The following is a 22,306-nucleotide window of genomic DNA, read 5'->3' as shown; positions in this document are numbered from 1 at the left end:
GGGGCAAACCTGATGACCTGAATTTGATTCCCAGAACCTAACTCATGAAAATTCACACATAGATTGTGCTCATGTGTGCCTGTATAGTCACCCACCTCTCCCCTGCCCTGCCCTGCCCTCCCTTCCCCTCCTCTCCCCTCATACATACATTGGCCATATGTATCCATATATTTACACACACCTCCCCTCTCCCCCCGACACCATGCTCCTGTGTGCCCCCCTTATGTTCACATTCCTCCCCAGCACACACTGTGCTTATGTGTGCCCATATAGTCAGACACCTCTCACTCCCACAGTCACCACAACAACGATAATAAATACAGTTCTTAAAACAAAAACTAAAAGGAAAACAAGCTAGGGAAAATGTCTAAAATCCTTTTGAATTCCGATTCCTTGATAAGGAAAAAAGCATGTGGGTGACAAGTCCAGACCACTCAGTCCCTGTTCCTCTTTCCTCTGACAGACCATTGGAGAGAGGACTTGTTTCTTGAACTTAGCTAATATCACTTTTCTTTTTGTTTATACATATCTCCCCTATTCAAGAAATGTTTATCTCAGTTGCTAGTGCTCTGTGATTTCTCATAGATGCTAAGTCAGCGTGTTTGTGTTTGCAGCTTGAGAGCTTTTCTAGCGGTGCCAGCTCTGGTGAAGATCACCCTCTTTATTCTGAACATTCACCTCTTCCTCTAAGTGGTGCTATTGCTGCTTTTACTTCAGAGATTGAAAACAAGGGGACTACAGTGGAGGCTGCCCTGAAAGAGCCTCAGAGTAACCTATACCAGTGGGGCCCCCTCCGTGAGATACCTAAAGACAACAGTGAAAAATTTGATAGTTTTCTAGGCTTTAAGGAAAAATTGGATTTGAAGGCTGAGGGACTTGAGCAACCGACAGATTTCTTACTGCCCCATGAGAGAGCTAGCCAGGATGGCAGTGGCTTTTCTCGAATTCTGAGCATGTTGGCTGATCCTACCATTACACAGGAAAAAAGAAGACGTAGCTTCCCTGATATTGAGGATGAGGAGAAATTTCTCTATGGGGATGAAGAGGAGGATATAAAATCAGAATCTCCACCTAAGTCCCTGGAGGACCCCGAGAGTACAGGTACGAGACAAAAGGCAAACTCTCTGCCCTCAACTCCAGCTGTAAAGCTAGAATCACTGGAAGAAAGCAATCCAGAATATGCCAAGATTCACGACTTGCTTAAGACCATAGGGCTGGATATTGGAGTAGCAGAAATTGGTAAATTGGCTGCACGAACCCAGGAGAGACTTCATGGCAAGAAGCCATCATCACGCCCCTCAGCTGACCGACGTTTGTCAGCTGACCGACACTTGTCTGGTGACCGACACTTTTCAGCTGACCGCTGTTCCTCAGTTGACCACAGTTTCACAGCTGACTGGCACTCATCAGACCCTCACAGACCGGAGAGTAGGGAGGCACATCATAGCAATACTCAGTCCCCAGAAGTATCTCATCCACACCCAGCTTCCCCTGTGGATCCTTACTTGCGCACCAAAAATAGCCCTCCATTCCTAAAGTCAGACCATCCAGTGTGCCATGTTTCAGGACCAGAGGTAGTTGGCAGTGGGTTTCAATCATCTGTTGCTGTTCGGTGCGTGTTGCCATCAGCCCCATCTACCCCAATTAGAATTCCTCACTCCGCTGCGTTGTCTCAGTTTCACATACCAGGGGCCTCTCAGTTTGCTGCAGCTCGGATATCTCCAAATTACCAGGGATCTGTCATTCCCTCTGCCTCCTTTGATGCGTATAGGCACTACATGGCATATGCAGCTTCAAGGTGGCCTATGTATCCTGCCTCTCAAGCACCAAGCCACCCTTTATCTGACCCTCACAGGCTATTACCAGTAACCAGACAAGCTGCTCGTAGTCGTCCCAATCTCCGGGTGATCCCTACTGTGACTCCTGCAAAGCCCAAACAAGAGACACCAGTACTAGGCTCCATTTCTGTGAAGCGAATTCCTGTTCGGGTGTCCATTCCATCACTCATAAAATATAATCCAAAGAAGATCTCTGATGAGAAGAACCGTGCCTCCCAGAAGCAGAAGGTGAATATCAGCTCTGGGCATCTTATGCCCTAGTTTGCTATTTTAGCATGGTAATTTGTACCTGTTTATTTTTGGGGGGTGGAGGTGAAGATTTTTAAGGTATTTGTTTTTTGGAGGCTTACATCGTTATCCAAGTAATGTATGTAATAGCCCTCGGAGCACCTCATGGTTTGTCATAGCCAAATAAAAAGTCTGACTGTTAGGTTTGTTTATTTCTCTGTCATGAATGATCTGAAGATACTACTGGAAGAAGCTTCGAACCTTAAAGTATCTTACAGTCTCTTTTATCCATTTTAAAGAAATTTAGTTCTTAGAAGACAAAAACATTTTAGTTTTCAATGGTATTCAAATACTTTTAACTCCAGCCTTAAGTTTCATTGACAGTCTTAAATTTTCAATGAAAACAAAACTTAAACTTTAAGGAAAAAAATCTTTAGAGACTGAGTGCTTCCTCCCCTCCCCCAACATACACACATAGGGTTTCTCTGTGTAGTCCTAGTCCTGGAACTTACTCTGTAGACCAGGCTGTCCTTGAACTCACAGAGATCTGCCTGCCTCTGCTTCCCAAGTGCTGGGATTAAAGGTGGGCTTGAAAAATCAGTGTGAGGGTAACACTCTAAATTCTTTTTCTTTGGATTTATTTACGTATGCATAGATGCATATTTCTGTCCGAATGGATGCTTATGTCCCAGAAGAGGGCAACAGATCCCATTGTAGATGCTTATGAACCACCATGTGGTTGCTAGGAATTGAACTCAGGACCTCTGGAAAAGCAGCCAGTGCATTTAAATACTGAGCTCCAACAGCAAGCACTTTCTCTTTAAGAGCCTTACACTAAATCAGGGCTGATAATACATGGCTTTTCTCATTTGCTTATTAAAGACGAGCCATATTTGCCTTTTTTTTTCTAACATGGTTAAAAGATCATAAAATTTAGGATAGCTATATCTGTGTTTTGTTTGTTTATTTTGAGACTAGGGTCTTGCTATATATTCCTGGCTGGCCTAGAACCCTCTATATAGAGTAGACTAGCGTCTAACTCAAAGGATCTTCCTGGCTCTGTCTCCTGAGTTCTGGGAAATGCATATACCACCATATACAATCTGTATCTGTATTTTAAATTTACTCTTACTTGTATGACCTTGGGTAAGGTCTTTTTTTAAAGATTTTTTTTTTTTTTTTTTTTTTTTAGTTTTAAGTATTTATTTTATGTGTTTGTTTTGTCTGTATATATGTCTGTGCACTATATTTGTGCCTGGTATTCTAGAGACCAGAAGAGGGCTTCAGATCATCTGGACTGTAGAGTTATAAGCAGTTGTGACCCACTATGTAGGTGCTATGAATAGACAGAACACAGGTTTTCTAGAAGAACAGTCAGTGTTTTTACCAAGGAGTCACCTCTCCAGCTCCGAGTTTTATTTTTAATTATGTATGTATGTTCCTGTTTGTATATGGACTTGTGTACCTGTGGACAGGTGCCTAACGAGTCTAGAAGAGGACGTGAAATGCCCTGGAACTACAGTTACAGGCAGCTGTGAGCCGCCTAATGAGGGTGCTAGGAACTGAACTTGGGTCCTCTACTAGAGCAATTCCTGCTCATAACTGCTGAGCATCTCTAGCCCCAAGATAGTTGATCTTTTTCTACTTCACCTTTTCTACTGTAAAATAGAGAAAATGTTGTGAAGTTTAAATAACATGAAATATATAAAACAGCTGATACAGGTCACTCAGATCCACATTTCAGTCCTAGTCTCTCCCTAGGCTCAGAGTCTATCCAATGGTGTTGTCAGTAGCTGTAGGTACTTTGTGCTTGAAACCTTTCTTGGTAGTATAGTTCTGAAGAAGAGGATAAAATTCTGGTTTTGAACTTGTATTTGAATAAAATGTCACTTTGACTACAAAGCTGCTGTGTGTAGACATTTGAACTTTGGGTGAAGGTGTATTGTTTTAAGGCTAGGTAGACCAGGCTGACCTTGAACTTACAGTAGTCCTTTTGCAAAAGCCTCCTGTGTGCTAAGATTTTATGCCACTACCCTGGACTTTAAGATTCAAGCATAGCCGGGCGTGGTGGCGCACGCCTTTAGTCCCAGCACTCGGGAGGCAGAGGCAGGCGGATTTCTGAGTTCGAGGCCAGCCTGGTCTACAAAGTGAGTGCCAGGACAGCCAGGGCTACACAGAGAAACCCTGTCTCGAAAAACCCAAAAAAAAAAAAAAAAAAAAAAAAAAAAGATTCAAGCATAAGTGCTAGATAGGTAGAAAGGAGGATGTTGGAAGCTGAGGGACTCTGTCAACACAAGAACACAGTTTTCAAAGAGAGTAATTTGTTTTTTAACCAGAGCGAGTGCCATGAGCCAGGAACACGAGTGCCAGCCTCCACTGTGTACGTAGGTAGATACATGAGGTGTGTGGTTTTACTTTTGTTTTTGTTTTGTAACAGCCCTGGCTATCCTAGAACTTGTTGTATAGACCAGACTGGCCTCGAACTCACAGAGATCCATCCATCTGCCTCTTCTTCCAAAGTGCTGGGATTAAAGGTGTGTGCCACCACTGGCTGGCTTCAATGATGTTCTTAGCATTTGAACTGATGAAAACTTCTGGTCTGCTAAGAATACACTGTATGGTTTTGGGAGCCACAAGGATATTAGATCAGACAGTCCCATAGGTGTGGGCTCTAGTTGACTTTCAAAAGGAATAAAACTAGCTCACAATGGTAGAGTTCTGATCTTAATGTTTTAACTCTGTGATCTTGACGTTCAGTCATGTGATCTTATAAAGTCTTTAACACAGGTATAGCTTATCTATCTACCTCTCCCCTACTCCCCACCCTCCCACCCTTTTAAGGGAACTTCAGATCACACTCTTTCCATTTTGTACTCTGTAGGTTATTGAAGAGAGAGAAAAACTGAAAACTGAACAGGAAGCCCGGCAAAAGAAAATGTTTTATCTCACGACTGAGTTGGAGCGGCTCCATAAACAGCAAGGTATCAGACAACTCCTTTGTATGGCTGCTTTGTTGAGCAGTAGATTCAAATGGAAAGGTATTAGAAGTTAGAATCAGTGAAAACATTTTGGCATAAACCTAGAGAAAAGTTGTAATAATCATGCAAAGAATCCTCAGGTAGTCGTCTCAAATTATTAAAGCTTTACCATATTTTCTGTTCTTATTATCTCTCTCTCTTCCCCTCTCTTCCTCTCTTTGTATTAGAGTATGTAATACGTTGTTGTTGCTTTTGTTTATTGAGACAGGGTTTCCCTGTGTAACCCTGGCTGTCCTGGAACTCACTTTGTAGACCAGGCTGTTTTTGAACTTAAGAGAGTCTCCTGCTTCTGCCTCCCAAGTGCTGGGGTTAAAAGTGTGTGCCACCACGCCCGGCACTGGTGTGTAATTTTCCCTCAGTTCTTTTAGAATAAGTTGTAGATGTGATACCTTTGATAACTTCAGTCTGTATTTCCAAATAAGAATTCAAGTATGCAATACACTAATCAAAGTAGAAACGAGGGAGGGGTAAAGCAAGTGGGAGGATCTGAGTTGAGGTTCTCAGAGCCCACAGGAAGTTAGACACAGTAGCACACATCTGTAAGAGATGGGAGGCAGAAACGAGACTCCCCAGAAGCCTAGTGCAGGTAGCAGCAGATGAGGCCCTGTCTCAAGCAAAATGGAACATAAGGGCTAACACCAAAGGTTGCCCTTTGACCTCTACTCCAGTAAAATGTGTGTGCCTATACTCACACATGTGAACATATGCACACAAGCATACACACATGTAAAAAGTTTAGTGTTTTGTTTTGGTTTTTTGGGCTTTTTTTGTTTTTGTTTTTGATTTTTGGTTTATTGAGACAGGATTTCTTTGTGTAACAGCCCTGGCTGTCTTAGAACTCTCTTTGTAAAGCAGGCTGACCTCAAACTCACAGAGACTACCTGCTTCTGTGACTCAAATGCTGGGATTCAACGTGTGTGCTACGATACCCAGCTGCAAAAAAAGGTTTTTTTAAATTAGGAAATTAGGATGTGAAGGTGATCTGGCTGTGGCATTTGTCACCCCATTGATCGATCACCCCAAGGTTGATTGGCTGATCTGGCTGGCTAGGTGGGAGTCCCATTCCTCCCTCACCACTCCATGTGCATCCCTCCCAAAGCTGTGCGCTCTGTCAAAGAGGACTGCCTTCCCCGAAAGGACCAGTCTTCGGTCAAGGGTATACCAGTAGCTGTGCTCCCCTGCTATACCCTCCAACCGAGCTCTCAAGGTCCACTGTAGGAGGACGTAGGGTAGTCAAGCTTCCAGACTCCAGACACATCCACATGAGGCGCTGCATGTGGCAATCTGCCTTTCTTTAAAAAAAAAAAAAAAATTAGGAAATTAATTTTACTATTTAGTCTGCCAACCTTACTTATATTTTACTAATTGTTTTATAATTGTCTTTTATAGAAAAAGCAATTGAAAGGTTATTTATCACATTCAGTCATCAGCCTTTTAGTCTTTTACCTTTTGATAGTAATAGTTTCTGAGCTTTTCTAGTCATAATTTGATATTTTAGAAAAGGTCGTGCATTTTATAAAATATCTCTTCATTTTAGTTTATCTGATGTTTATGATTGACTTTAGCTTAGTCATTTTTGGTAAGACTATGACAAAAGGAATGCCAAGTTTATGACAGGAGTCTCTCAGGAAACCTGTGCGGCTGCGGTAAAGTCACTTGAGAGGCTTCTCCACCACTTTGATTACGGTTCTAGCCTGAGAAACTCGCTTCGATGGTTGTTGGGTGATTTCTTTTTTCCATTTTTGTTATTCCTTCTATGTAGTGGGGTTTCTGTTTCAATGAGGAGCTTCTAACTCCTGCCCTTGTTTAGTTATTTGTATGAGTGTGTATTCATTCAGTGATAGTAGGTTAGTATTTGTCATTGTCATTTCTTCTTTCCATGCTCCAGTTTTTTCAAATGGAGCTGGTGAGAGCCATGTTGAGTTGACTGTAGTGTCCCCGCTGTATCCCGCGTCACTTTTGAGAGTCTCCTCTTTAGCCCACCGCGTTCCGGGATTCCTTACTTTTTTATGCTGTTACCCTCTCCCCTCTCCTTTTATTTTTGTTTTCTGTTTGTTTGTTTGAGACAGGGTCTCTCTGTGTAACAGCCCTGGCTATCCTGGAACTCCATTTGTAGACCAGACTGGCATTGTTGTTTTTTATTTTTTTGTATTTGGAAACAAGGTCTCATATAACACATACTAGCCTCATATTCACTGGGTAGCTCGGGAGGACTTTGAAATCCTGACAGTCCTGTCTCCATCTTCAAAGTGATGGGATTCCAGATATGTACTGCTACTTCTTCTGTTTTTTCATCTGTGCTTTTAAGAATTCACATATGTAGTGAAATAAAAAAATAATGTAATGCTTCTAAATAGTGCGACTGGATAATAGTATGAAAGAGTAGAGAACAGAAAAAGATAATTATTTCTATCCGAATCTGTATTGCTTAAGATGAAAAGCTTACTTACTTTGCCCCATAAGGGCTAATCCACGAATCAATTTGAAAATAGGAAATAACATTAGGCATAAACTCATTGCAGAAACTGGTAAAATGTTCTTAACTTAGATAAAGTCAAATAATGTATTTAGGAGACACATACATACAAACCTGCCTATGTCACCTGGGAGAGTTCACACAGCAGCTGAGGTCCTACCCTGTAGAGCCCTACCTGATTATATTACACAAAAGAGAATGTGATCTCTAGCCTTACCGAAACTTCTCCCAAGCTAATAACCCCTTATGGAAAGAGACTGTTACTTGCTTTTACGTTTTTTGGTGGAAAATGATTTTGTAACCATACAGCTCTATAGATTGCTACTTATAAATATAAAAGAATGAATTCTCTTAGCCTGTCATTCCTTAGATTTCTTTTGGTAAACATTTGACCATTCAGGGGAGATGTTGCGTAAGAAGCGAAGGGAGAAGGATGGTCACAAAGATCCACTTCTGATGGAGGTGAGTCGACTTCAGGATAGTATTATGAAGGACATTGCCGAGCTACATAAAGAGACAGAAGAAGCAGAAAAGAAACAGTCTGAACTGGACAAAGTGGCTCAGATCTTGGGAATTGATATCTTTGATAAATGCCTGAAATCTTCAAATGACAGTAAAGAGTCTACAGAGAAGCCTGAAAAAGAAAAATCTAAGAGCCCAGAAAAAGAGTTGTTACCCTCAAACTCTTCCTCTAGCAACAAGGTAATGTCTAACTTTTTGGTTATTTTTCCCTCTATGGACTTCTGTAGGTGTTGTTGTTGTTGTTTTTGGTTTTTTGAGGTTTTCACTTAGGTGTTTGAACGAGGATCTCACTAACTAGCCCTGGCTGTCCTGGAACTCACTCTGTAGACCAGGCTAGCCCTGACCTCCCAGACATGCCCTTGGCTCTAGGGTGCTGGAATTAAAGCATGTACCACCACACTCATTGCTACAACATTCTCAGTCCTCTGTTCACACATAGCTAGGTACTGCGCTATATACACCCTTACCTAGGCCTTACTGCAGTCCTCTCTGCTCTCTTGTTAGCTATAACTCATCTAACCAAAATTCTCATTTCCTAAGTGCCCTTTCCCCAACCTAGGGACTAATTCACATAAATAGAAGCATTTATTTTTGATACCTTACTATTGGGGAGTTACATTTTAAAAGAGAATCCAGGCTGGTGAGATGGCTCAGGAGGTAGAAGAACTTTTAATAGAAGCTGGGTAACTAGCTCAATTCTCAGAGCCTGTAAAAAGTAGAATTCAGTGTCATGAGTCTATAAATCCAGCACTTCTAAGGTGAGATGGGCAAAAACAGAAGAATGAGCCAGAAGCTAGAGGGCCAGCCAGTCTGTATATGCATCCTAACAGCAGAAACAAAAGAGATCTCGCCTTAATCAAGTAGAAGGCAGGAACTGATTCCAAAAGTTTTCCTCTGATCTCCAAACACATGCCACGGCACACGTGAACCTGCATGCTCACACACACACTAAAAAAATAGAATTGTTAACTCAAAGGTGTTAACTTCTACTGGTGACTTTTAGGCAATTTAGGGATATTTGATCTTATTCCTTTCTGCCACTCCCTGGAAATTACTGTCTGCTTCATCCATGTGCAGCACTGGCTTTCCAGGACACATAAAAAAGTGATTTGATTTATTACTTATTTTCTTCATATTCTTAACTTAATGACTACCTTTTGTTTCTCTTTCTAGTCATCATTTGATTTTTAAATTTAACATATTTGTTTGCATGGGTAATATATTCAGCATCTACTAAAGGGTATAGTGAAATGGCTCCTCCCACGGTTGTTCTCCAGTTCCTTTCCACAGTGCTCTCCAGCTGCTTTTCTCCAAGGCAGTCAGATCTGTCCACAATCTTGAATATTCTCTTTAAAAGCATTATATATATGTTGGGTGTTGTATGATATATATAATGTATATGTATGTACATATATAATTACATTAATTTCATTATGTATATAATATATGTATGTATATGTGTATGTATGTATATACACATATAATTATATTTAGGTATGTATATAATGTATGTATATGTAGTATATATACATACATAGTTACATTGATTTATGTATGTATGTATGTATGTATGTGACAGCACATTTGAGGTGGTAAGAGGACAACTTTTAGGGGAGTCCCTTCTCTCCTTCCACTTTGTTTTTGAGGTGGGTTCTCTCTTGATGTTTTTGCTGTGCTTTGACTTACAGGCTACCTGGTGCCCATGAGTGTAGCATGTCTCCTCTCTCTACCTCCCATCTCACCTTATGAGGGCTGGGATTACATATGTATGACACCAAACCTCGTTACATGATTCTGGAAATCAAACTCAGATCATCAGCTTAAACTTAATCAGATCATCTCACTGACCTCATATGATCTTGATATTCTTTTAGAGAAATTTTTCTAAAATATCTCTAAAATTCTCTAAAATATATATCTAAAGGATATATAAGTAGCTATATATTATATCTAAAGGATATATAAGTCGCTATATATTTATTTTTATTTAAAGATTTTTTTTCTTTTTCTTTTGGTTTTTCGAGACAGGGTTTCTCTGTATAGCCTTGGCTGTCCTGGAACTCACTTTGTAGACCAAGCTGGCCTCGAACTCAGAAATCCACCTGCCTCTGCCTCCTGAGTGCTGGGAGTGCGCCACCACGCCCGGCTAAAGTTTTTTTTTTAATGTGTATGGATATTTTTACCTGCTGTATATCTGTGTACACATGTATACGGTGTCCCCAGAGGCCAGAAGAGGAGTTACAAGCAGTTGTGAGCCACCCTGTGGCTACTGGAATTGATCCCTGGTCCTCTATGAGAGCAGCCAGTGCTCTTAAAAGCCATCTCTCCAGCTCAGTCATTACATTCTTGATGTGAAAGAGCTATAGTGCCTAATTCATTTTCTTGCTCTTTGGATATAGATTCTATTAAGGTTCTCCCTATCTTATATAGCTTTTTATATTACACACTAGACATATGGTCATAATTCCTGTGGTTGAGATTCCTGTGGCCATGATTCCTATGGTTGTGTGACCACCTGCTTTTTTGTAAGTTGATAAATCTGGACTGCCTTGAATTTTTTCTAAGTGTAGTTTTTCTCTCTAGGAATCAAAAATGAATGAAAAGTCCTGTATTAAGAGCCCTAGTTCTACTGAAAGCCTCCAACCAACTGTTAAGCAGTCTGACCAGCCCGTTGCTGCTTATGAGTATTATGATGCTGGCAGTCACTGGTGCAAAGACTGCAATGCCACCTGTGGGACCATGTTTGACTTCTTCACCCATATGCACAATAAGAAGCACACACAGGTAGGTATCCTGGCCTCTGTTGTTTCTACTATCACCCTCATTCCCCTCCAACCTCTGTGCTCCCATCTGCATTACAAAGCTGGAAAATGAAACATTCTCAAAAGGGCAGGAGCCCATTCTGAAGAGCCAAGAGTTAACAACAAAGGAGATGCTATCCCCAGGGCTCAGTTCAGGGGACCTACTATAATTAAACGCCATCCGAGTGTAAGTGAGGCTTCTCTCTCTCTTGATTCCTTGAGTACCTGAATTTTTTTTTTATCCGTTTCTAGTACTTGAGCTAACTTGTTTTTACCTTTTCCACAGGTGATTCCATTTAAACAGTTGGCAGAGTTGGTGGGTGGGGGTGGGTAGCTAAGAACTGCTGGTTCCCTGGTCTGATATTTAGGGGAAGAAAAAGAGAGAAAAGTGGGTCATTGAGACTTTAGTGCTGTTGTGTGAGCGCCTCTGCCTCTTGCAAATAGACACTGGATCCCTACAACAGACCTTGGGCTTCAAAAACCCAGAGTGAGGCTAAGCAAGACACTGTAAAGCGAACTGACAAGATAACTGTTCCTGCAAAAGGTAGGTTTCTCCTCCCCGCTTTTTCAACTAAAATATATTTTTGAAGTGTTTTTATTAAGAAGTTGAGAAGTTGAATATCTTTAAAATGATGTTTATAAGTAGTCAGTGCTCCATGTAGAGATGATCCCCGAGTGCGTACTTAGTACCTACATGGGAGCTCTCTTCATGCAAATACGGGAATTTACTACTGAGGAGTGTGGTTTCTAAGTCTCTTCCAAGATGCTTGGTGCATGTTAGACCTTAAGGAGTGGATCTGGCATAGGGTGCTACTGGTTTAACCAGTGAAGCAGTGTTCCCAAGTGGTAAAAAGAATAGCTGCGTAGAGGTTAAAGCCTTAGGTTAGAAAGAGTATGTCCTTGGGATTCATCTAAATGCCACTTCTGACTCCAAAGTGGGTATGGTCGTCTTATTGCAAAAAAGTAATGGCATTTGCCTTTGGTTTCTGTCATCCTTGATGGAAAAGGCTCGCTTCCTCTTTTCTATTTCTTTTAGGCTCTGAGTTTCTGATTCCTATCACTGGGTTTTACTGCCAACTCTGTGAGGAATTTTTGGGGGATCCAATTTCTGGAGAGCAGCATGTCAAGGGTCACCAGCACAACGAAAACTACAAGGTTGGTCTGTGAAGTCCCTGGCGTGCCTCACTAGAGTTCCTGGACTAATTCCTTTGACCAGGTCAAATATCAGAGTTAGCACCAACATTTTCCACATTCCATCTAACACTAGGATTGTCTCAGCCCTAATTCTTGAAAAGATTGATTTATTCTTAAATGAGTTGTAGCTGTGGCAAGGGCCAAAATTTTCTCTTATATATCAATTTGACAACTTATTAAACCTTTATATTTTCTCTTTCCAGAAATATGTGGAAGAAAACCCATTGTATGAAGAACGAAGAAATCTGGACCGCCAAGCTGGCTTGGCTGTCGTTCTAGAGACAGAGCGGCGACGGCAAAATGAGCTAAAACGCAAACTTAATGAGAAACCAAAGGAGGAAAAGATAGAAAAAAAGGCAAGAATTGTGAGAGAAGTAAAGGAAGATGACAAAGCCCCTGGAGAACTAGAGGAGCAGCTCTCTGAGGATGGGAGTGCCCCTGAGAAAGGTGAGGTGAAGCGGAACGCTAGCCTCAGACCCCAGGTGAAAGAAGAGGTAAAGAAGGAGCCATCAGTAGTAGCATCAATAGCAGCTTCTTTTGGAAAGTTCAGTTGGAAGAAGCCAGAAAAAGAAGAAGAAAAAGGTTCAGTGGTGACCCCAGGTGCCCCTAAGGAAGACACGGTGGAAACCAGTAAGGACAGAGATGACAGCAAAGCTGAAGTTGGAAAGGCAAAGCCCATCAAAATCAAGCTTTCTGGAAAAACTGTCATTGCACACACCAGTCCCTGGACACCTGTCGTTACGACTTCAACACAGACTAAGATCCGACCCAACTTGCCTATCCCATCCACAGTACTCCGCAAGTCAGGTTCAGCCACAGTGAGCAAGCCTGCTCCTCTTAATACCTTTCTGTCTATCAAGTCCTCTGGAACCTCCACCAAGCCTCTGCCAGTGGTTAAAGAGTCTTCATCAGATCTTCTCTTGCCTCCAGATATCATCTCCAAAGCTTTTGGAGGAGAAGAGGTGGTTCTAAAAGGGTCTCCAGAGGAAAAAGTGGAACTGGCTGAAAAGAATGAGCCATCTCAAGTACCTGAGCAAATGCTGGCTCTACTTCCACCGCCACCACCTCCACCTCCACCCCCACCTCCACCTCCACCCCCTCCACCACCCCAGGCTGTACCTCAGCTATCTGCCCCATCCCCTGCTCAAACAAATGTTGTCTTAACTCCAGTTAAATCTAACTCAGTGGTATCTCAGACTTTCAGTCTTGGGTTCCAAGGTCCTAACATTTTGAACCCAGGGTTACCTGTGGCCTTCATGGCCTCAGAACAACCAACTGTAATTCCTTCTGATGAGACAGCTCCTGGAGTAAGTGAGAGTGACTGGGATCAGACCCTAATCTCTATGTTAGTACGGCCTCCACCACCCCTTTCCAGTGTATTCAGTGAACAGGCCAAAAAATTAGAAAAGCGAAATTCGTGCTTAGCCACAGCCAATGCTAAGGACCTGTATGATATATTCTACAGTAGTGGTGGAAAGGGGGCCCATGAGACTAAGCTGAGTAGTAGTCCATTAGCCAATGGGGAAAGCAATAGCCTTTCTAGAACAGAAAGTTCAGATCTCTCCTCCTCCACTTCTGCTGTGAACAGTAGTGCATCCTCAGAGGACCTGCCTCAATGTAGTGCTTTGGTCACTGCTACTGAAACCAGTAATCTTGAAAATCCTATTTCAAAAGGTATGGAGTCCACAGGGAAATGGTCTGTTGTAGATCAGATAGATCCCAAAAGCAGAGACAGCACCTATAGCTTCCTACAGCCTCTGACAAGATTATACCAAAATAAGCCTTATGAAATAGTTTCCCCAAAGACAGACACTTTGGTCATGTGGACTTCTGGTTCTTTCCAGAATGACACTGATAAAGATAGACCTCCAGAGGGGAAATTTGACTTGGGAGAGCCAGGGCCACCTGGTACAGATTCAGCTTTTCATCTATCAGATACAAACTGTCAAACCAATGGATCTCAGAAGATGATAGAAATTAACCTCATAGAAAACCAAAACAAGAACCAAGAGGTATACCAGTCAGAGGGTTGCAGAGAAAGTGAAATGAAGAGAAACACTGAACTAAAAGGAAAGATAGCAGCAGCAGCAGCAGCAGCAGCAGCAGCAGCAGCAGCAGCAGAAGAAGAAGAAGAAGAAGAAGAAGAAGAAGAAGAAGAAGAAGAAGGTGCCAACAGCATAGAAGATTCTAATTCAAACCATGGCAACAGAAATACATGGGAAGGAGAAAGAGGACATCCCAAGTTGTCAACAGTTGACAAAAAGGGAGAACAGTCTAGCAAATTGATGACTGGACATGAGAATACAAGTAAAGTAGTAATTGAATTGAGTCAGTCTCTCCCTTCCAAAAGGACAAAAATAGATTTATTTCCATCATTGCTCCAGAATCCAAAAAGCATGCCTGAACTACTTCTGCTGTCTCCAGCTGGATCAGGTATGTGTTTAAAGAGACAAGAGATTTGGGAGAGGCCAGAAAAACCAGGATTGGAAGATGTGGAGCTACAAAGTACCCGTCCAGAACTAACTGTGACAATAGAAAGCAAAGTTTTGGAAAACTTTGACACTACACACTTAGAGGTAGAGGGGTTTGCATCTCTGAGGAATCTGGGGGATATGCATGCCAATTTCCGCAATAGTCAGACAGAACAGACACGGAGATCACCAACTGCCCTGTCAGAGAAAATGTCTGAAGAAAATTCTGTGTCATCTGTCATGTATAATCCTTCCAGTTCCAGTGACATTGAACCAGTACCATCTTTTTCTGGATTTCCATTAGAATCTCCCAAAACTTTGGTGCTTAACTTTGAAACAGAGGGTGCACATAGTTCATCTAATTCCAGAAATGGGAGAATCACCTCTAACTCTTTGGAAACTGGACACCCTATGGAAAATGTTGACCACGATTTAGGAGGTGAGAGAACACACCAGGCCCTTGACCTCTTAGCTGGAGGAATGTTGTCTGAGGAAGTAAAAGAAACTTCACCACTACAGAAAGATTTACTCAGAATGGAATCCACCACAGTCAGTCCTTCAGGCCTTGGACCATCTCCTTGCCTTCCAGACCTTGTTGATTTTGTCACACGGACACCTGGAGTTCCAAAACAAAATCCATGTTCTCCACTTTCTGAGCCAGATGACTTTCTCAAGTGTAGTTCATTGGAGATGGGATCACCACCTCCAGAAATTCTGAATGTGTCTGTCTCAGAGGTAGCAGTTCCTCAAGTAAGTGAAGACAATGACAGTGCTTTGAATTTGGTAAAAACTCCACCCTCAGCCTCCCCCTCAAGGGATCAGGTAGTTGGAGGCAATGTGAGCCCAGTTCAGGAAATGCCTGAACAAGAAGCTGCAGTTGATGTCATCCCAGACCACACAAGGTCCAATGTTTATAACAGTCAGGACTACTTAAATGGATGAATCATTAGATTTTGGAAAATGGATCCCAAGACTAGTTGGCAATCTCACCTGGAACCGTCACAGTAAATGTTCTTTGGAGTTTTTTTTAAAAAAAGCCGCCTCTTCCCTCTTTCCCTTTAAGGTACTAGACAAAATAAGTTTTAACAACTTCTCTACATATCTGTAAAGAAAAGTATTTTTTGTTAATTTTTTAAATTTTTGGCCAAATTATTTTCTCTTTGTCATTAAAGTCAAATGTCTATCTGGCTCACCATAAAGTGTTCTTTGATTTTGGCTTTGAGGCTGCCATTTCTGGAATAAGGGGGGATGGGAAACAGCTGACATCAATTACCGTGTTGTATACCTATCTACTTTTCTGGGCAGCTGATGGAACTCTGGAAGAAACACCAAAGCCTGCTAGAAAGGAAAGCATTTGAAGAAAGAATTGTCCTCCTGTAGGTTCCATTTCTTCGGATGGGCCTGCCTTACCATTGTTAGGAAGGCAGCGTGAGTAGACCTGCTTGCTCTTCTCACTTTCCTCATTGGCTTATTAGCTCCTTACTTTGTTGCCTTTGCTTCAAATGGTTTGAGTCACCTACAGACTTGTTTGGGAGTGGCCTCAGTAAATGACAGAAAAACTGACAGGCTCAGTTTTGGAAGACAGCAAACTGGTAAGGTTCATTCCTGGCTCGGTGCCAGGAACATTTGTGTTTTGGAGCTCACTTTTAGTTTTGAAACGGCCTTTGCTTGTTATATTGTGGTCCAGTACATTATATGTTAAATTGTTTATCAGCCATTTCTGTTGTGAACTGTAGAAGATCTGAAATTGGGATTGGACTCACTCTCTGTTCCACAAACGTAGATGTAACCCTCTACCTCTCCTTACCCAACTTATTACCACCATAGTGTGATGTTTTGGGTTGTACATTTTGTTTAATAAAAGATTAAAGAATTTATAAAGTTGGCTTGGACAAGTTTAAATCCATTTTTAATGTGTTAAATTTTTTTGGAATAAATGTATTCATCTTCTACTTCTTCCTGTATTTTGTCTTGACACCACACAAATTGGAACTTCAAAAGAAACTAGAATAGTGAACGGCTGCCCTGTTGTCCACTGCAGTTTACAGCTGTTCTTCTCCAGAGCCACTTCCTTCTCATCAGGATCAGAGATTGTACAGTCTACCCTGTGCTGCCAGAGTGTAGAGGAAAGGTGGCTCCCCCAGGCACTTCTGGAAGTGGAGCTCTGAATGGACATTCAGGTGCTGGGTGGGGCGAGCTTGGGAGTCAGGGAGCCCCAGGCCTCGCGGTTCTAAACTGTTGCAGTTTCCTCATGCTGTTCCTTTGTCAGACTGTGTAACCTGCTTCAACAGAGACTTGAGCAGAGCCAGCCTCCACCTGCTCCTCAGCATTCCTTCAAGTCCTTTCTGCAGGGTTCCTGTCCCATTGCCTTATCTACAGAACCCCTAGTTTGAGTTTGGTGAGAATATTTCGTTTTTTAGACTCTTAATTCCAACTTACAAGTTCTGACCTCTGTTGCGAAAACGCATGGATGTGAGAGTCCTTGACTACGTCCCCGCCATTTGCTTTGCCTTGTTTTTGATGAGTTTCTTTACATCATTGTGTTCTAGTTGGCATGTTGTCTTTATTCCTTTAAAGGTGAGGGTTATTCATCTCAGAATCAAATATGTACCGAATCGTGAGTAACCTCGGTAGGAGTGGGAGAGAGTGTGAGAATGCATGCACATGGGTGTCAGAAGACAGCTTTGAGGAGTTGATGCTGGGGCCATCAGACTGAAGTGGAAGCCCGTCTACATACTGTTGTTCCTCGGGTCTTCTTAAGCTAAAGTTTGAGTTGAGTGTTCTCTTGGCCTGGAAACTATAGAGTGACTCAAAAAATTGCTCTTAGAAAAGCTTAAACTCAGTGGATTTTAAAAGATCACTTCTTCAGAAAACTGCTCCTTTCTTGTTATAGGAGGTTATCTATGGGAATTTAAGGAAAAATAAATTTAAATGCCAGTTTGTACTGACTTTCAGGCCTCAGTTCCACTTCTCTCTTGGGGAGAGGAAGCAATCATACCTAGATTTAACTTCACTCCCTAGTGAAGGGACAGAGCGATAAATACCTACCATAGGCAGCCAGAGCCCAAAACTCCACAGAGTACGGTGAGCCTTAACTTTCCCTTATAACTTCAGAATGGCTTCGGGGCTTATTGTAAAGATGTCTATAAATCTAGGATTTCCTCTGGAATAGTCCCTGGAAGGAATGGCATTCTTCAACTCTACCCTGAACCTGCAGAGGGAACAGATTTTAGGACACTAGTTTGCAGGAAGTGCTGCCATCGCCCTTTGATAAACTGTATCTAGCTTTGGAGCCTGTCCAGAGAAGCCATGTGAAAGTGCAGAACTCTAGTCCAGTAGCAGGTACTTAGACATTTTAAAGGTTTATCTTATGGAACTACAAGTTTGGTCATGGGGCTGGAGAGATGGCTCAGCAGTTAAGAGCACTGACTGCTTTTCCAGAGGTCTCAAGTTCAATACCCAATACCCACATGGTGACTCACAGCCATCTGCAGTGGGATCTGATGCCCTCTTCTGGTGTGTTTGTAGACCGCTGCAATGTACTCATATAAATAAAATAAATCTTTTAAAAAAGATTTTAAAACAGTTTGACCTTGGAGGTGAGGAATGGGCTCTGGCCTTTTACACCGGCTTTGTTGCAATAGCATTCATTATGTTTAAGTCCAAAACAATTTTTTTCTTAATTTATGTTCATTGGTGTTTTGCCTGCATGTATGTCTGTGTGACCGTGTCAGAAGCCCCAGACCTGGGATTACAGACAGGTATGAGCTGCCATGTGGGTGCTGGAGATTGAACCCAGATACTCTGGAATAGCAGCTAGTGTTCTTAACTTCTGAGCTATCTCTTTAGTTCCCCCCTTCCTTCTAAGCAATTTTTACTCGATGACTTCAGCAGTAAGAATTTAACAGTAGTGTTTAAATATGGACAAGTGCCTACTTTCACCCAGTTCCTTTCGATTATTCCCTGAAAGGCCCCTGTGCTTTGTGAATGCTTTTTTCCTGCTGTATATAGCATCTTTTCCCTATTTATAACTGGTCTCACAGAGCCTGTAATACTCTAGTGCTCTTTCTGCCAATACTACTGAGCAATACAGTAAAGTAGTCGTCATCTATTTCATCTCTCAAAACTGAGAAAGCAAAGAAAGGGTTTTGCATACAAAAATATGTCTTGTCCGATTGTCAGCTTCTGGGACTGAAGGAAATGGACATGCAAGATATAATTGCAGTTGGGGGAGGGTAAGTGGAAGGATGCTCAGGAGCGTATGAAGCTGTTAAGAGAGGGGTGGTTTCATTTTCACGGATTTCAAAGACCTGGATCTCCTCACTAAGGCGTATGTGCCAGATCCAGTGAGAATCCAAGTCCTCGCTTGCTGACAGTTTAGATGATAATGCATACATATAGAGTACATCTGACTTTTTTTAGAATTTGCATTTTTTATGCATTTGTATAATTAGTGACTGTTTAACTCACTGTAGCATGAATACCTAGGTGGTCCTTTTTCCCTTCCTTCCTTCCTTCCTTCCTTCCTTCCTTCCTTCCTTCCTTCCTTCCTCCCTTCCTTCCTTCCTTCCTTCTTTTCTTTCAAGATTATAGTTAAAACATTTCTCCCTTCCCTTTTCTCACTCCAACCCCTCCTATATATCCTTCCTTGCTCTGTTTCAAATTCAGGACCCACTTTTTCATTCATTGTTATTACATGCATATATATGTACATATGTATGTGTCTGACTATAAGCAGCCTATATAATGTCACTTGTATGTGTGTTTTCAAGGCTCTATTTCTTTTTTTTTTTAAAGATTTATTTATTTATTATTATATGTAAGTGCACTGTAGCTGTCTTCAGACACTCCAGAAGAGGGCGCCAGATCTCGTTGTGGATGGTTGTGAGCCACCATGTGGTTGCTGGGATTTGAACTCTGGACCTTCGGAAGAGCAGTCGGGTGCTCTTACCCACTGAGCCTTCTCACCAGCCCCTCAAGGCTCTATTTCTATTAGATAATCAGTTGATGTGCTCTTCTCTGGAGAAGCCTGTTTCTCAGCATGCTTTGGTTTCCTGTAGTTCCTTGTGTAGGTTGAAGCCTCATAGGTGTGTCTGTTGGTATCTTCCTTGCTCAGCTGATGTCTAGGCAGTCACGAGGATGAGACTTTATGGGTGTACCTCCTGGCATTACTAGGAGACACAATCTCACAGCAGACTCTCAGATCCTCTGGCTCTTTCTTACAATGCTTCCTGCTCCCTCTCCACGTGCTCCCTGAGCCTCAAGTGCAAGAGAATTTTGTATATGTATCCATTGATCCATTGGGCCTAGGTAGAGTTTGATTTTGCAATTATGTTTATTTCATTTCATTTTGGTCTTATGTGATGTGTCTTTTTTTTTTTTAAAGACAGCTTCTCACACTAGCCCAGGCTAGCCTAGAATTAACTGTGCAGAAAAGGCTAGACCTAAATTTGTAAACGTCTTCTTGCCTTTACCTCTCAAGGGCCAGAATTACAGGTATATGCCAACATATCTGGCTTGCTTGTATAATTTAATTCTGTATACAATAATAGTCTCATGGATAGTACAATTTTTAGAGTTTATAATTGTAAAAAAAAATAACCAGTATCCAGATACCCTGACCCATATACACTTGGAAGGAAATATCCATAAGTGTGTGTGCTTATGTAGAAGCCTTTAACATGGTTATAGTTTCATGTCTGTGCGTCTGTTGGCTAATCCATGTGCACTGACTGCACTATAAGAGAGATCACTCTTTGCTTACTGTGCTTTTCGCCCTTTGTATTCACAGTGCACAATTGTCCCCCCCCCAATAGAAAATCTCAATAAAAAGGTTGGAAAAATCACTATGGTAATAGCTATTTTCCTTAACTGACTGTCAATACTTAGCAGTTTGTATATGGATTAAAACTCAATTGCTGCCTGTGTCTGCTGGGCGCTTAGCATTCTAGAAGCCAACTGTCTTTTTGTCTTCCTATCCTGGTTCTTTGTGTACAAAGCTCTGTGGAAGTTAATGTGATCAAGTTCGCAGGCGGTCCTCTCCTCTCGTACAGTAACATTTTGGAGCGGTGGTACCAGGTGAGGTGGGGAACACTGCCCTTACACCTCCTAGAAAAGAAACTGAGATGTAAGGAGGTCACCTGACTAAGCTAAGCGCTGCTAAGAAAAGGCTGGAGGCATTTTGAGAACGCTGATTTTCACCTGGTCTGACTCTCAGGGCTGGTGCCAGCTGGTCAGACTCCAGACTTCCTGTGATCTAGCTGAAGGAGTTATTCAGTGTTTTACGTTCTAACATCTTCTTGACATTTCAGCAAAACTAAAACTAACTGTTTCATTCATGGGTAGAAACAAAAACATAAAAGATTATCTTTCAGGGGGAAAACTAATTTTATTTGTATTGTCTGCTCTGTTTCAACTTCTGACAATGAAAATGCATTTTATATAAAAATACTTTATACATGTAAAAAGTATAAATTCACACACAAGACAAGATTATGTTGGAGTTGTCTGGTGCTAAAAAAAATTATAGGTCTGGGTTTTGTTTTTTAATCCTTCTGTGTGCTAAAACCCATTTTTTTTCAAAGCTGTGTTTAACCTCTGTCATTTGTTTTCTTTCCATCAGTACCAATAGATCCTGGGTTTTTACCCCTCAAGACTTAATAAACTACTGCCACTGTTCTCAGGGCAATTCACCTTCTTTAAGAATCTCCAGCCATTTTTTTATTCTGCTTATGTACAAACACTTGGACATTAAATGTTATAAATCAAGACATTTGTCTTCACAAAGCTTACTTGACTGCAAGTCCACAACAGATCTCAAGGTTGTTTCTACAGACTATAGAATGGAAGATAATGCATATCTAGATGTAAGGACCTAAAGCTTTATGGGCTTTTGTTCCTTCCATTCATGAAGGAGCCAGGGCAATCAATAGAGAAAGGTTTGTAGTTGGTGAGATGGCTCAGCAGGTAAAGGAACTCGCTGCCAAGTCTGATGACCCGAGTTCAATCCTACCCATACGGTAGAAGAAAAGAACTGACTCCTATAAGTTGTCCTCTGATTTCCATGTGTTTGTACCTACATACATACCCACACACCCACCCACACCCACACACAAATGTAAGGAGTTTTGCAGAAAATAAGTATGTTTAAGGTAAGTGAATGAGTAGGAAGAAAATCGAAACAATTATATAATGAAAGAACAAAAGATAGTGCACTGAAGGAAGGGTTGGAGACAGTTGAGAAGATAGCAGCCTGTACTGGGTAGTGGCCAGCATGTACATCTGGTGGCTCATGGCCACCTGTGACTCCAGCTTCTGGAGATCTGATGCCCTCTTGTGGCTTCTCTGGGCACCCTCACTTATGTGCACCCCCACTCTGTACACACACACACACACAAAACCAACATTTAAAAATCTTTTAAATATGGGCTGGAGAGATGGCTCATCAGTTAAGAGCACTGACTGTTTTTCCAGAGGTCCTAAGTTCAATTTCCAGCAACCACATGGTGGCTCATAACCATCTGTAATGGGATCCGATGCCCTCTTCTGGAGTGTCTCACACGACAGCGACAGTGCATTCACATATATAAAATAATCAACAAAAATAAAGAATGTGGAGAAAGCAAAAACAAAAACCATGTTGAAGAATTATTGCATTTTCCCTCTGATTCTCTGTTAAGATTTTATTCAGCTTTCCTGTACCTACCTACTTACAATAACTATGATCACGTTGTTACTG

General features: G+C 41.7%; 1 protein-coding gene across 4 annotated transcripts in view; it reads left to right on the top strand.

Annotated features, from left to right (window-relative positions):
- Positions 1 to 22,306, top strand: part of Znf318 (zinc finger protein 318) — a 38,726-nt gene that overhangs the window by 14,402 nt on the left and 2,018 nt on the right. For 2 of the 4 annotated variants that reach the window (XR_002380063.3, XM_021186325.2), the window contains exons 4-7: positions 615 to 2,066; positions 4,948 to 5,047; positions 7,981 to 8,282; positions 10,686 to 10,886. Coding sequence is in view for 3 of the 4 variants with exons in the window: in XM_021186325.2 (XP_021041984.1) it covers positions 615 to 2,066; positions 4,948 to 5,047; positions 7,981 to 8,282; positions 10,686 to 10,886 (2,055 nt within the window). In the remaining variant the exon portion in view is untranslated. Of the gene's footprint in view, positions 1 to 614; positions 2,067 to 4,947; positions 5,048 to 7,980; positions 8,283 to 10,685; positions 10,887 to 11,347; positions 11,448 to 11,939; positions 12,059 to 12,300; positions 16,521 to 22,306 lie in introns of those variants that run through there. The other 2 variants (XM_085833270.1, XM_021186324.3) reach the window with 2 other exon arrangements.

This window comes from Mus caroli, unplaced genomic scaffold (genome assembly GCF_978045245.1).
Source record: "Mus caroli unplaced genomic scaffold, Mus_caroli_1 scaffold_18, whole genome shotgun sequence".
Lineage (NCBI taxonomy): Eukaryota > Metazoa > Chordata > Mammalia > Rodentia > Muridae > Mus > Mus caroli.
The sequence above is the reverse complement of the archived record's forward strand: the minus strand, read 5'-3'. Positions and strand labels throughout refer to the sequence as shown.